At 40.7% G+C, this 15,486-nt stretch overlaps 1 protein-coding gene across 4 annotated transcripts in view; it reads left to right on the forward strand.

Moving 5' to 3' along the window:
- The window catches only part of PAPSS1 (3'-phosphoadenosine 5'-phosphosulfate synthase 1), a 180,337-nt gene extending 176,944 nt beyond the window's left edge, over nucleotides 1-3,393 (forward strand). For 3 of the 4 annotated variants that reach the window (XM_079773290.1, XM_079773292.1, XM_079773289.1), the window contains exon 12: nucleotides 2,663-3,393. In XM_079773290.1, coding sequence (XP_079629416.1) covers nucleotides 2,663-2,801 — 139 coding nt within the window. In that variant the 3' untranslated portion in view covers nucleotides 2,802-3,393. Of the gene's footprint in view, nucleotides 1-2,640 lie in introns of all 4 variants that reach the window. The other variant, XM_079773291.1, reaches the window with a different exon arrangement.
- Nucleotides 3,394-15,486: the final 12,093 nt, after the last annotated feature.

A 15,486-nucleotide genomic window follows, 5' to 3' on the forward strand; every position in this document is an offset into this window, starting at 1 on the left:
AAAATTTAAATTCTGGTTTGTAAATCCAGTGTTTGGGGTTTTTTTTCTTCCTTCATGGCCATCTTCCTTAGCCCCTCTGCGGCCTTAAACTTTTAAAATGTCCCTTCTTCCATGACTTTCTTATAATCATCTTGGGTTTCTTCCTATTCCTTTGACAAATTCTTTCTCTTTTGCTGAGCTTATGCTTTCTCAAATTCAGTTTTCATTTCAGTGTTGACAATTTACAAGTTATGTTTCTAACCCCAACCTTTTCTGATTTTTAAAAAAAATCTCTCATAGTATTGCTTCTAGGCCTAGCTCACGTGCAGTAAATTTCTTTTTTCTCACCTTAAGTTGTACTCATTCATGGAAGAGAAAGGTGATCACTCCCTGGCTGGTGTGGTTCAGTTGGTTGAGCACTGTCCCGTGCACCAAAGGGTCTTGGGTTCAATTCCAAGTTAGGGCATATACCCAGGTTGCAAGTTTGATGCTGGTCAACGCAGGAGGCAGCCGATTGATGTTTCTCTCTTCTATGTTTCTCTCTCTCTCCCTCTCCATTCCGCTCTCTCTAAAAATCAATTTTTTAAAAAAGAGGAAAATGGTTGCTTACTTCATGTATCAACTGTGGTCACCATTTCATCTGCACGGGCCAGTCTAGTATTATAGTTCTGACTTTTCTGCATATTGCATAGACGACAGAAGTGGGAGATACCTTCTAGATTTAAACTGTTTGAATCCAGCCTGCTTTGAGGCATTCCCCATTACCCTTTCCTTCTCATCGCCACCTTTGAAAATTTGTATAGACATTTAAAAGGTATTTCACCTGCGAAGAAGAGGGCTGTTGAAATACTGAGTATCTGTGTGTCTTTTTGTTTCTCTGGTAGTGCAGGGAATAGGAAGAGCAGACAGGGTGACTAGGAGATGTCACATGTCTGAATGAAAGAAGTAGTGCCTTCTGCTTGGTAGCAGTGCCACTGCGGTGGGACCAGAACAGGGAGCACATGCTACAGCAGCATCCTGCTCACCTGCTCTCATTGGGGTGGCATTCCAAATGATGGAGGTTTCAGCCTAATGAAAGGAATTTAAATTATTATACATCACTTTGGATAGAGATTTTTAAAATAAGCTTTTACTCATAATTGTTTTTGATATTTTATTTGATTTTGGTAATTGATACAAATCATTATTGTAGAAAATTGCAGAACACATGTTGAACAAAAGTAAAAGCACTCGTGACACCACTTTGTAGAAATAACCTATTAACGCTTCCGTGTATTTCTTTATAGCCTTCCTCCCCCCCATCCCTTGTATTTTAACAAAACTACAGTGGTATTATGTATAAAGTTTTCTGTTCTGATTATTTCACATATTAATTACATCATGAACATCTTTCCCCACCCTTAGCTGTACTTTAATAACTACGTAATTCTCCTCAGGGCTATACCATCGTTTATTTAGAACCGTCACCTTTTAGGTTATTTATAATATTTGACTATCATAAAACAACTTTCATAATAGGTATCTTTCTGCATAATATTTGTCTGCATCTCTGACTATTTCCTTCATGTAGATTCCTGGGAATGTGATGATTAAAACATACCTAGCATACCTCTAGAAGGAAGGGCCACTTGGCAGTTTATGATTTCACGGGATCCTCAGGTTAACTCCACGGATAATGAAGTGGGGAGGGAACATAGAGCTTCTAATAGGGAGTAAATGTGGTCTGTGATTTGGTGACTTGAGTGACCCAGAACTCATGCTGGGTCCTGGTCTGTTCTCTAGTTGGTCCCATTGTTCGAGGGAAGAGGATGAAATTACCAGTAGACGATATGTGTAGTAGCTGTAGGTGCCACATGCTTAATGGTGTAAGGGCTTTGGTGCGTTTTGTATGTATGAAGATGAGAAGGACTGGCACTGCCTTTGTAGTAGCTTATCAATGGAATAGTAGCAATTATTGCTACCTACTCTCTGTTGCTGTTATGAAATTCCAGTTTTTCTCTTAATGTTCCAATATGCATTTAGCCTTTCAGATTCAACCTTCCTAAAAGTTTTTAATCTGTGCTAGCTAAATTATATTTAATTCTCTTTTTTAAGTTCCTAGTTCTAAACTAGTAGTTGCCACGGGCTGGGGAGCAGAGGGTGAGATGGGTATGGCTATAAAAGGGCAACCTGAGGGATCGTTCTGGTTTTGGAACTGTCCTGGACCTTAACTGTGGTTGCCTAAACGAGCCTGCACGTGTGATAACATTGCACAGAACCAAATAAACACCCTGGGAAATGAGCTAAATAACACTAGGGGGATTTGAGTAGGATGGTAGATGGTTTCTGTGCTGATGCCCTGGTTGTGATGTTATGCTGTAGTTTTGTAAGATGTTACCATTGGGGGAAACTGGCTAAACGGATACCTGGGATCTTGCTGTATTAGTTCTTATAATTGCATGTGAATCTACAATGATCTCAGTAAAAATGTCAATTAAAATAGGTTTGCCAATTCTGAAATTGGATGATTTTCAATAATGTGGTATTTTTACTAAGTGATAACTTTGAAATCAGCTTGATATTCACAAGTACATGTTATCCATTTTTTTAAGTAAGTTTGTCTACTGTGAACAGAAGGAACAATTGCTTCTTAATATTTTCCTATAACTTAAGTTTTTTAAGGTGTGACATAATTTTCTTCCAGCCATGAAGACTTTGAATTTATTTCGGGAACACGAATGCGCAAACTTGCTCGCGATGGCCAGAAGCCTCCTGAGGGTTTCATGGCTCCCAAGGCCTGGACTGTGCTGGTGGAATACTACCAATCCCTGGAGAAAGCTTGAGCTGCTAACCAGTCCCTCCACCTTTGACACTTCACTGAGTAACCAGAGGGGACCACATAGTTAGTGTTGGCATTTCTTTGTGGTGGTGTCTGTCTGGACACCCTTCCTAAAAACAGACCATTGTCTTTAACTCGCATCAGTTTTGGTCTGCCTTATGAGCTCTGTTTTGAACTAGTGTAATACAGTGCTGATTTTAATGTATCTTTTCCACTTATTATAGTTAATATTCCTATAATACAATTTTAAAATCTTGTCTTTTTATATTATATTTATGCTTCTGTCTCATGATTTTTTTCAAGCTGTTATACTAATTGTAACCAATAATATACACATTGAATCTCATTTTCATCCCTTGAAAAAGGGAAAAAAATCCACTAAACAATAAACGTGGCTAGACCTCCTTTTGGGAATTTTACAAGACATCTGTAGCGATTAGATTTTTTTCTACATTGAAAATATAAACTGTTTTCTTTATTCCTTCCTTCCAATCAGCTATTGATTTATAATCTGTTATAATCTAAAGTATTCATATGATATGTGTAAGCCCTGAATGAACTTTCTTCATTCAATAAAATTAAACCTTTTGACTTTATTTGTGTGATACTTTTTATTTTTATTTATTTCAGAGAGGAAGACAGAGGGAGGTAGAAGCATCAGTGATGAGAGAGAATCATCAATCGGCTGCCTCTTGTATTCCCTCCACTGGGGATCAAGCCCACAACCTGGGCATGTGCCCAGACCAGGAATCAAATTCTGTGACCTCCTGGTTCATAGGTCAATGCTCAACCACTAAGCCACACGGGCTGAACTTGTGTGATACTTTTAGTTTTGTTTACACATTTGCTTTCCATTTTGTGAAGTTTCTGATGGAGGAGAGAAGATAAAGGTATCTTTTATTACTGGAATCTAATAATTTCTAACGTATTTCATAGTGAATTTGTAGGTGGGAAAATAATAATGTATTCTTAGCCTTTCCAAAAACTGAACATGTTTCCCCAATATTCTTAAAACACCTCAGAGCGTGGTTCCAGTAGTAGAGAATGATACAGGGAATAGCGGGATGTCAATTAGTCCCTTTTTTGGGGGAGGGGAGGCAACACACCAAGTTTGCTTTTGTAAAATATCCTCAAGTTGAATATTTACGTGAAGATGCTTTTTTAGGAGCTGGATATGCACTTTCGGTTAAGATTCCAGCTTTTTTGATTTGCAATCATGCTTTGTATTGTAAAGGAATCTTGCATGGTTTGGCCTTAAAAATTCAGCATTTTAAAGAGATGGAGATTATACATGGATATAGTGTATTGTCATTAAGGTGGAAGGGTATAAGATATTATTCAGAAAAGAAATAGAAGGAAAAGTATTTTTTAAAAAAGGTAAAAATGGTTGGATGATGGAACCAATTAGTGAGAAAGCTGATAAATAGAAAAGAAGTAGAAATTATGAGTAGATATTTTCTAGTGGAGAGATATATTCACTGTGGAAAGTATTAGGTGATTTAGAGGATACATGGATGGATATTTGATGGGGAAAATTAGACATGATCGTTTATTACTTTCTTGGCACCACACTATCTAGATGTTTTTATTTAGGGATAACTCCTTTATATAAGTCTACAAAGGTTGAAGGGCACCATAGACTCCCCCTTGGCAACCATAGACAGCTAAGGTGTGACAGCACCTTGACTCAGCTAATTTCAGAAACTCCCACCTGACATGTTGAACATATAGGAAGTGATGCAGAGATGTAGAGACAGAACAAATCATGGTTTCATGGTGGCAGTGGTAGAATAAAGATCCTGGGGGCAGTGAGTGTCCAGTGGAGGTGGCCCCCATGGCAATGCAGAAGTAGTATCCTATCTAGAATATTCCAGTGTCATGAGCTTGGCTGATTCCTCTGCCATCAACCTCCTTTCATTCCTGAGTATTTTCTAAGCCTCATTCTGTTGCATTTTCCATCAGATCTGTAAGGTACCCACCAACCTTCCCATTAATTCCTTTGCAATCTAAATTATCTGGAGTTTCTATTGTTTGCTATCAAGTACCCTGATCCTAACAGGTGGGATGTGAAAAAAAAAATGTATTTCACAAAAATATCATGCCTCTGCTAAATTTCAAGATGATTTTTCCAGTCAGCAGCATTAAATGTTTAAAATGTAGAAAATAAACATTTTTTAAAAGCCTGGCACTCAGAAAATTTAGTGTCCTTTCAAAACTATAAAAATGTACTCATGAAATCAAGATTAACAGCATTCGGGTGGTGAGATGCGGTCTAAAAAGTAACTCTGTGTTCCATTGTGCAATTGTCCTTTTTGAGTCTGGTGCCCGCTGTGTCCCCTGGCCTCCACCTACCAGAGAGAGATGTGATGGAAACATGACTTCACGCCCCTGTGCCCTTGGGGTTGGCCACCCACGTGTGTGTTCCAGAGAGATGGGGAAGCAAATGCAAGCACCAGTGACTTCCACCAGCCCCCAGGTCAGCGTGCGTGTCTTTAATCTGCAAATCTGACATGCAGAAATAGTTTTTCCTCTTCCCGGTTCATAAAAAATGAGCCCAAGCTAATCTTTAAAACGTTCAACCCTTACACCAACCCTGCCAAGTGGGGTTGGAAATCTCAGTGCCATTGTAATCTATCCATCAGCTGGAAAAGTGGATGGAAAATAATAATATTGTTTTTGAAGGAAGGAAGAAAAGAAAGTGTAATCGTCTTGGCAGAAATATAATGTTTTAAATCTGTCAAATCTCTATTCCACTATGATAATCAAGACCACATATTTGCATTTCATTTGCCATCCAAGAGGGGAACAGTTGGGTCTATGTCTTGGAAGTCAGCATTCAATTACTTTATCAAGAAAAATTCGGAAGTCATGCTTCTTACATATGGTATATTTTTATTAGCACGTATGTATCCATGGGTGGGTTGGCTTACAAAGTAAACTATTTGCCCACTGGGACTCTTACATGTGGGGTATATTTCTTTGAGGGCCTACAATCCTCTTTGGTTATATTCCTGCTGGATTCCATTCCCTACTCCACACAGTCTTGTCCTGAATGTAATTATATATAAGTTGTGCCAGAAACATCCTGCCCACCTAAGTCCCAGTCTTTTCTGGACCGAGATAAAAGCTGGCCTCACTTGACTAGAATTGAGCAGGGTGTGTGAAGATTGAAGCCTCCTTTTCCTGACGTCCTGCTTTCCCAGATTCCCAAGGTAAATGGCACCAGAATTTAGGGCCTCGATTTGAGGAACTGAAATAGGAAACATGGACAGTTTTGTCATGGATCTCTGGACCTGTGCCAGCACTGAGCATCCCTAACTATCTGCCTTTGTTAAGAAAAGGAAAACACCTCCACTGAAATGAACTAGAAGGCTGACCCCTCTCAGCTTTCCCCCAATAGCCCTGGCTTAAGCTCCCTGAGAAGTGTTTGTACTTTCCTGCAGCTTGATGACTCCTATTTCCCAAGAACGCTTAGGCATCTGTTAAAAGCAAACATACAGAGACATGGAAGCATGGAACAGACTGGGGGTGGGTGGGTATGTAGGGAGAGATTAATGGGGGAATTTATATGGACATATGCACAGCCCATGGGCATAGACAATAGTGCGGTGAAGGCCTGGAAGGGGCAGGTGCATTGTATTAACCATTTTTCTTTGCATTTACTTTTCTTTTAAAGAATGAGAACAAAAGGAAAATTTTAATCCCCCCATCTCTCAGAGCAATCACCATATACCACATAATAAGTACATTGGGGGCCTTAAGTTTTTTATGATTTTTAATCTTTGGAATAATAGGGAAGGGATTTGATTCCTTTTATTCATATCTCTAATGGATTGAAAGTATTATGCCCCAAGTTTGCATAAAAATTTTTCTCTTACTGCCAGAAATAAACAAAAGAAACAAAGAACCTCAATAAAGAAAATAAAATATAGTGTAGCTAAGAGACAAACTTGCAAACTCCGTTTTGAGTGATTAAAATTACGCTGAAGGGAAACTTTAAAAGGCAATCTTTTTAGGAAAGGATCTGGAGTGATGACTCCTACCGCAATAACTCTGAAAGAGATCATAGGTCATGTGCTAAAAGCAAAGAGCTCTATTTACTAGGTAGTGGAGGGTATTACGTTAAATGGGAATTTTTAAAAATGTGAAAGCATTTGTTCCAGAACTTTCCATATAGTAGATATTCAGTATATATTTGCTTCCTTCCTTTCAAAGTAGCACTGTGTTGTCTAGTCTCCATTCCACCTTTATGGACAGGATCCTCACTGCATCAGTGTGCCAACCTTTAGGGGCTGGGTCCTGAAGCTCTTAGACTGGTCATGACAGTCTGTTCCCAGCTTTCCCAGCCTCCCTTGTAGCTATCACTGGCCATTGGACCAATTTGGGCCAAGAGGGAGGTTTTGCTTTCCTCCTAATAGAGAAGGGACACAGCTAGCCACATGATAGTTCCTTTTGGCTTTTGACTGGCAGGCCAAAGAATGCTTCCTTGGTAAGCTCTGTAACAAGATACAATGCATGGTATTTAGAAATCTTTTTTTGTTTGTTTTTTAAAAGTCTAAAGAAATGTTTTTCAAATTGTGGTCTTGACCTGTCTATTAAAGACACCTGGTTGCTATCTCTGGGTTGAAGACAGGAATATGCATTTTAAATATGTGCTTCATGCCATTCTTATGCACCTTAAAGTTTGATATCTGGTGGCAAAAAAAGCTTATGGATAGTTATTTTGAATAGGTTTGTTTAAAAAGTTATAATATGTTTTGATTTGTCTATGCATTCCAATTAAAGACTTTAATAAACTTTGACCTGACTATCTGCTCCTTTGGACATTTTGAGACATATTTTAGTTGGGAGTAACTGCCATATTTTCAGCTAAATTCAAAGGAGAAACACAGATGCTCCTCTCCTGAACTGGCTTTTATAAGTCTTTGCTCCTTTGCTAAAATGTTAAAACATATTTTCTTTCCCATAAATAATTCTCAGAGATTCCTGAAATACCGAGGGCCCATATAATCATTTTAAGGAACAAAACAAGACCACCACTAACAATAATAGTAGAATATTTATTTACTTATTTATTTATTTATTTATTTACTTATATATTTATTTATTTTTTATGCTAGGTTACCTTTTCCGGTGTTTTCAGTTCATCTCCAGGAATTGACAAACACTCTCTAGATAGCCCAGGCCCCAGGCTCCTTAGCTGAAAGGCTTATAACCAATTAAATGGGATTTTAACTTTATAAAGGAAAAGTTAACAGGCATTATGGGGTGTCTATAGACATCTCCAGATTCCCTAATAGTGCCATTAGAAGACCTTAGAAGACCCTTCAACACCCACATGGTGCATTGCTTCCTGCTGCTCTCAGTGAAGGTGTTGGGGACGCAGCACAGGCAGTTTCTTTTCAGGTGCAACCCTCAATATTTCCATCTCTCTTTCTCCATGGCAACCCTACCACAATGGAAAGATTATAAAATATGAGAAGAAATACTTCAGTCTCAGAAAAATGCTCAGTACCAGAAGCTCTAGGCAAGTTTATCAATGTTTACAGTGTTTTGTTTTAGTTTTTCTTCAGTTTTCTTCATGCTTAGAGTAATGCAAGTCAACTTTGTCACATTTTATGGAGTCTAGGCATTGCTCACCACTAGAGACAGCTCATTGCCGCTTTGGCTGCCAAGGATCACTTGTGGAGATCCCACCCTCCAATCTTGAAGTAAGCCACAGGACATGATTATGGGAGCTCAGAATTCAGAATCTATCCAAGCAAGTGACCATCTATACTAATAAAAGAGTAATATGCTAATTAGACCAGGAGACGTTCCGGAGACCTTCCGGACGTCCTTCCAGACAAAGCCAGGGACTTGGCTGGCCTGCAAACTGCCCCCAGGCCCTCGCCCAGACCCGTCTGCCCCCAGCGAAGACCCCCACCCTGATGGGGGTGTGGCCAGCCTGCAAACGGCCCGCAGCCCCTCGCCCAGGCCAGCCACTTCCCCCAGCAGGGACCCTCTCCTCTTGGGGGCATGGCCAGCCTGCAAACGGCCCTCAGCCCCTTGCCCAGGCTGGCCATACCCCCCTGTGAGGACCCCCACCCTGATCCAGGACCCCCTTCAGGGCATACCAGCAGGCCCCCACTGTGCACCAGGCCTCTATCTATACTAATAAAAGGGTAATATGCTAATTAGACCAGACATCCTTCTGGACAAAGCCATGGTGGCGGGGCCAAGGCAGAAGCAGTTAGGAGTGATCAGGCCAGCAGGGGAGAGCAGTTAGGGAGATCAGGCCGGCAGGCAGTTGAGCGGTTAGGAGCCAGTGGTCCCAGATTGCGAGAGGGATGTCCGATTGCCGGTTTAGGCCCAATCCAGGCAGGGGAGAGCAGTTAGGGGGATTAGGCCAGCAGGCAGGTGAGCGGTTAGGAGCCAGCAGTCCCAGATCGTGAGAAGGATGTCCGACTGCCAGTTTAAACCAGCAGTCAGACATCCCCCTAGGGGTCCTGGATTAGAGAGGGTGCAGGCCAGGCTGAGGGACACCCCCCTCCCATGCACAAATTTCATGCACTGGGTCTCTAGTTCTATATAATAAAAGCCTAATATGCAAATTATCCCCTCAGGTGGTCATTTGACAGGGAGTTTGACCGCTCACTATGACTTGTGTTGACCACCAGGGGGTGGCGTGGAACATGGCAGGCATCGATGATGTGGCGCTGGCAGTGGGCAGCAGTGGAGGGCTGCCAGCCCTGATGGGCCCTGACCATGGTGGGATGGTGGAGCAGGTGAGCGGGCGGCACCAGGTCAAAGCGGGTGTGAGCGGGGGCCCGATCAACTCGTTGATTGCCCTGCAGATGGCAACCAGGCCCTGAGGGAGCTGAGTGGGGAACCCAGCCCTAATAGGCCCTGATTGATTGCCCTGCAGGCAGGATGGTGGAGCAGATAAGGGGGCAGCACCAGGCCAAGGTGGGGTGCCAGGCAGAGCTGTGGAGTTGTGAGGCTGGGGGCATGATTTGGGGCCCAATCTTGGCAGGCCACCCCGAGGGACCCCACCAGTGCAGGAATTTGTGCACCAGGCCTCTAGTTTATGATAACCAGGGTTTCTGATTCTGGGAGCTGATTTAAAAATGAAAGAAATTTCAAAGTGGTAGGGGAAACCGTGTCACAAAAAATAAGAATAAGATATAATCAGTGAAAATAGCAAAAATTGGAAAATGTCTAGCTCTACCAATTTATTATTACTACAAATTAAACAACTTGAAGGGTCTTGTTTTATTTTGGCTAGAATGCAATGAAATTAGACATAAGGCATGATGGTGTGGGCAAATTTTGGTGACTCCAAGCTGTCTAACTTGGGCTATCAGAATGTTCAGGAGAACATCACCACATCTGGTGACAGGGGGATTATTCATGTTCTTAATGAGAGGAATTTCATTTGTATGGAGGGGTGAAGCCTACTGTGTGCGGTAAGAATGAATCATTTACATTCAATTCAATAGGAGTAGCCACTGGAGGTATTTATCTAGGAGTGAGGCAAGCAGGATTTTAGGTATGTAACTTTGGCCATGGTGTGCTAAGTGGAGAGAGAAAATGAAGAGTGAGATTCAGAGGGACCAGTTAAAAGGGCTACCCTTTTTCAGGCAGGGGCTAGGAGGGCCTGGCTTAGGCATTGAAAGAGCTAGTGGAGAAGGGAGATTGCCTTTATCATTTTCCCAAATGAACATCCTGGGCCTCGTCCCCCTGACCTGTTCTTTGGTGGCCACGTAAGCTTTAGCTTCATTGTTTACACCCAGGTGAGATTTTGACAGTATAAGTCCAGCAAAACCAAATTTGTTCCTCTCCTGTCTGCTTATACCTGTTTCATAGATGCAAAAACTGAGATAAAGTCTCAAGGTCACACACTAGTAAGTGATGAACAGGGTCCAAGGTGTGACTGATTCCAGAGCCTGGCTATGTGTGAGAGTTTCCATTAAGAAACTTAGAGGTGTTCAGAAATGTAAATTAGCCCTTTGAGAAGAGTAAGTACTTAAATATAACCATTCTTACCTAATAATAGACAAATATGTAAATTGACTGTACCTCTGCTACGCCCACAACCAATCAGAGTGAGTATGCAAATTAGAAAGCCAAAGATGGTGGCCGCCCAGCTGCTCCAGGCACGGAGTGGCCAGGCAGGGCAGGATGCCTGCTATGAGAGGGATGGCGGGAGGCGAAGGGATCTACAGGAGCGGAATGCCGCAGCGAAGACAAGACTGCAGACTCCGGAGTCTGCAGCAAAGACTAAGAAGGCAGACTCTGGCCGGAAGCCAAGGGAAGGAAGGCCTATTGTACGAATATCTTCATGCAATGGGCCTCTAGTATAATAATAAGAGAAGTATAATAAATAGTTAAAGATCTACTGTATACCAGGTTCTGTGTTAAGTGCTTTTTACAACTTACCTCATTTCATTCTTGCCATAGACTTAAGAGCTAGGTAAAATTTCCTTATAATATATAGGAAAACTGGAGCTCAGAGAGGTTAGGGGAATTATCCAAGATCACAAAGCTAGGAAAATGCAAAGTCAGGACTAGATTTAAACTCAGGAATTCTGCAAAGGTCGCCCACATTTTAGGCTATAAGTGAACACTAGTTCATATATGTTTTATGATTCTTACAATATGCTTGGAGTTGAGGCTGCTCCATAATCTAGACTCACAGGGTTTAATGAAATGTTATCTGTGATCTCCTGAATCAGAATTGCTTCTGACTCTGGATAAAAGTGTAGATCCCTGGACCCAATGAATCAGAATCTCTGGGAGGAGAAGCCCAGGGATCTGTATGTCTAAGAAGTCCCCGTTTGATCACCCAGTGGCTGAGTTCCAAGAGCAAGAGCAGATGCAAGCAGTGTCTAGAGGCCCAGACTTGAAACTCAAATCATGATGATTCTGCCACTCTCCATTGGCTAAAAGAAGTCACAAGATGGCCCAAATTCAAGAGCAGGGGGCGTATTTTCTATCCCTTGATGGAAGGAGCTGCGAAGTCACATTGCAAAAAGTAGGAGGGAGATATCTTGTGGTCATTTTTGTACTTTATTGCAGGTGATGGGCTTGATGGTTGCTCCTCATTCATTTACTGTAATCCTATCCTGAAGTATTGCCTTTTCCATGACACAGAGCTTCTCAAAAGAAAAAGCCAAATATATGGAACCAGAAATGAGTAACAGAGGATCCTATTAGGGGTTCTGCCAGAAACTGAAACATGCCTGGGGCTTAATGATCCGTAAGTTTGTATAAGTCTTTACTAGAGTTTCAAACATTATTTTTCCTACCTCTTATTTGCCAGGCTCAAAGCGTAGAATAATATCAATATTAATTTTCTTACCACATAATGAGACAAGCAATGCTAACTGCTGTAACAATAACCTCAAACTCTTAATGATAATTCAAAAATAATCTATTTCTTGCATTTATCAGTCTGCAGGTAGTTGTAGATGATATCCCATTTTTTTGACACAGTTACTTTCAATCTGTAGCATCCTCAATCACTTTGGAAGAGAGAGCAGGGCTGATCATGCAAAGGTGCCTGAAAGTGGCCTTTATTGATTCCTAGCCACATGCCATTGGCCAGGATGGTCACATGACTCCAAACTAATTGCAAGGAAGTCTGGGAAACATAGTTTCCCTGAATTCTTAGAACATGTTAAAGAGATTAATGAGCATTTAGCTAGTGTCTAAAAAAAATTCTTGATTATTTTTCCAAAATTTTAGATGTATTATGAGGATTCATATGAGAAAACATAAAATAATAACTGAATAAGAAAGTGAGGACAATGAGAAAATGAAAGTCAGAGATACCTTGTACTAAGCATTTGTGTTTTATAAACTTGAAATCCTTTTCTTATTTATTATAGAAGCAAATTCGCTATTCATTCCCTCATTGTGCCAGCTCAGAATTCATAATCCAAATCAATTTCCGTGTGCCTGAGCCAAACAAGGCATTGAAATGGAAATTCTTTTTAATTAGTCTCACCCACATAATTTTTGTTTGCTCTTGATATAAGCCTAGGAAATAAGAAAGTCTGATATTATCTTTCCCATTTTATATAAAACAGAAGCATAGAGACCTTATGTAAGACTGTCATGCAATCAATTGTCCTATTGCTTAAGTTCCTAAGACAGATGGAAGGTGAGTCTGGGAGGGACCCATTAGCAAAGTACTGTTGAGTATTACCTTGATTTTATCAAAGTATGATCTTGATTTTTAAGCTCATAAACTGACAGTGTCCTTGATTGTGTGCCATGGCTGGTTATGGTTAGACAGCTTATTTCAATAAGACTGAGCTAAGAGTAAATGCCAGTGTGTCCTTGGGAAAGTCACCTCATTTCTCTGAGCTTCAGTTTTGTCACCTATAAAATGAGGATCTCACAGGATTTGGGGTTTGGTAGGATGTGTGAAAGCATTTGGTACATAGGAAGGGATACATAAATGATAATCCTGAATTTTATCATGATCCTCCTGTATAGCCTCATCAGAGCTTCCGTCCTCTCTGATGTAGCCCTGGAGTGGGCAATGGGATACAGATCATGGCCACAGAGGGAACAAAGGCCAGTTTCAGCACTACAACCTGGTCTCCCAACTCTGTGAGCACATGGTAGTGAGCTCATTCTGTGATGTGGGATTCCAGATATTTATATTTACAACCTTAAATATCGCCAAGTTTTAGGTGAGCTTTTCTGTCTTAGGGGAGTGGGGTGGTGGGGAGGGATAATATAAATAGGCTTAGAGTCATTATCTAATGAGTATGTTTTGGGATAAGGACCTAGGATGAGAGAATATGGCCCAACATGTATGAATGCTGATCTGGCCCTGTGTAGTGGGCTGCGAGCTTCCTGGCAAGTGTGGTGTGGAACATGTCAGGGCTCTGAGGGTCTCCTTTGTTCTCTTCTTCAAGTATCTCAGATCCACTTGCCAGGGAAGATCTGAGCAAGAGAGGTTGGTCTCATGCCTGGAGCTGTCTCATCAGCTTTGTTTTACCATATTTCTATTTTCATCCATCTGGGTCCAGAACTATGCACAGGGAAGAAGTAATTGCAAAGAAAGCCTTCAGTTTCTCTTTTACACAATAAAGAGGGGTAGGAGGGAACAGTTGTCAACCATTGGGACTGCTTCTACTGTCTTTGTTGTGGAATTTTATTGACGCTTGAGGAGAAAAGGAAGTTTGTTCTAACGCCTTTCTACTTAATTAAATCGCCTTTCCCCAGCCATTCAGATAATTGAATCCTAGCCTATTGCTCTCTGGAAGTCACGCTCCTGTAGGCAGGGTTTAAAACCAGGGGATACAGGTAGGTGTCATAGATTTCATGAACCCCATGAAATTATATGGGAAAAAATTGCACATGTGTGCATGCACGTGTGCCTTTTCCTGGTTTTTGGAAGATTCTTATAGGCATCTGTATCCTCCCCATAAAATGTTGAGAATCACTGGTTCCCATGATATCCACTCAGTAAGTCTGGATCTCACTATGGTACATTGTTGCTATATATTTTAGAGAAAAATAGAAAAATTAGGTAAAACATGAAGAAGAAAAGAAGTCAACTCTAACCACACTCTCCAAAGTCACTTTTAAAATTTTACTATATGTCTTTCAAGTCTTGTTTCTATGGATTGAACTTTTAAAAAACATAGTTGTAAGTATGCTATTTTTGTAATTAGAAAACACAATTTCTTTCAGCCATTTCTCTTATTGTTGGATTTTAGGTCGTATTAATTTCCAAAGTATTAATAAATTTATAGTGAATGTCATCAGGAATAAGACAATTTAAAGTGATTATGGCTATAACGTAGACTTCCAAAGGTGGAATTTGAGTGCCAGAGATTATCAGTTTTTTTTCCAATGCTCTTGATATGTAATTGGATCCACAAATTATTTTCCCAACTTTTCATTATGCAAGTGCACACACCCATAAGCACAGTTCATTTCTCATCTATTTATTACAAAGCAAACACCAGTTTACTTACGTTGCTAATGTTCTAGAAATGCCCTTCATGTCCCTCTTAGTCATTTATTCCTTTTTCCACAAAGGAAAGCACAATCTTTTTTTGGGAAGTCACTTCCTTGCTTTTATTTATAGTTTTATCACTGAAGCAAATGTCCCTAAATCCTAGAGTTCGGTTTTGCCTGTTTTTCAAACTTCATATATACGCTGTCACACAGTATGTAGTCTTTTGTCTGGGTTCTGATGTTCAGTTTTAGGTTTGTGAGACTCACTCCTGTTGAAGCATGCCACCGGTAAGTTAATTTTCATTGCCATAAAGTCTCCCCTTCTGTAACAATTATGAGCTGTGGTCTATCATCACATTACAATACCTGAAGGGATTGTATATTTTTATATATTTTTTAAAAATATATATTTTATTGATTTTTTACAGAGAGGAAGGGAGAGGGATAGAGAGTTAGAAACATCGATCAACTGCCTCCTGCACACCTCCTACTGGGGATGTGCCCGCAACCAAGGTACATGCCCTTGACTGGAATCGAACATGGGACACTTCAGTCCGCAGGCTGACACTCTATCCACTGAGCCAAACTGGTTAGGGCTTTATATTGCTTTATAAAGAAAAGAAGGAAACAAAACTTTGAATATCTACTTTAGTTTAGACACCACAAAACTGAATGTTGTGGAAGAAAATGAGTGTGTTATGTGCATATGTTTCAGTTTTTATATG

Source organism: Cnephaeus nilssonii (genome assembly GCF_951640355.1).
Source record: "Cnephaeus nilssonii genome assembly, chromosome: 1".
In the NCBI taxonomy this organism is placed as follows: Eukaryota; Metazoa; Chordata; class Mammalia; order Chiroptera; family Vespertilionidae; genus Cnephaeus; species Cnephaeus nilssonii.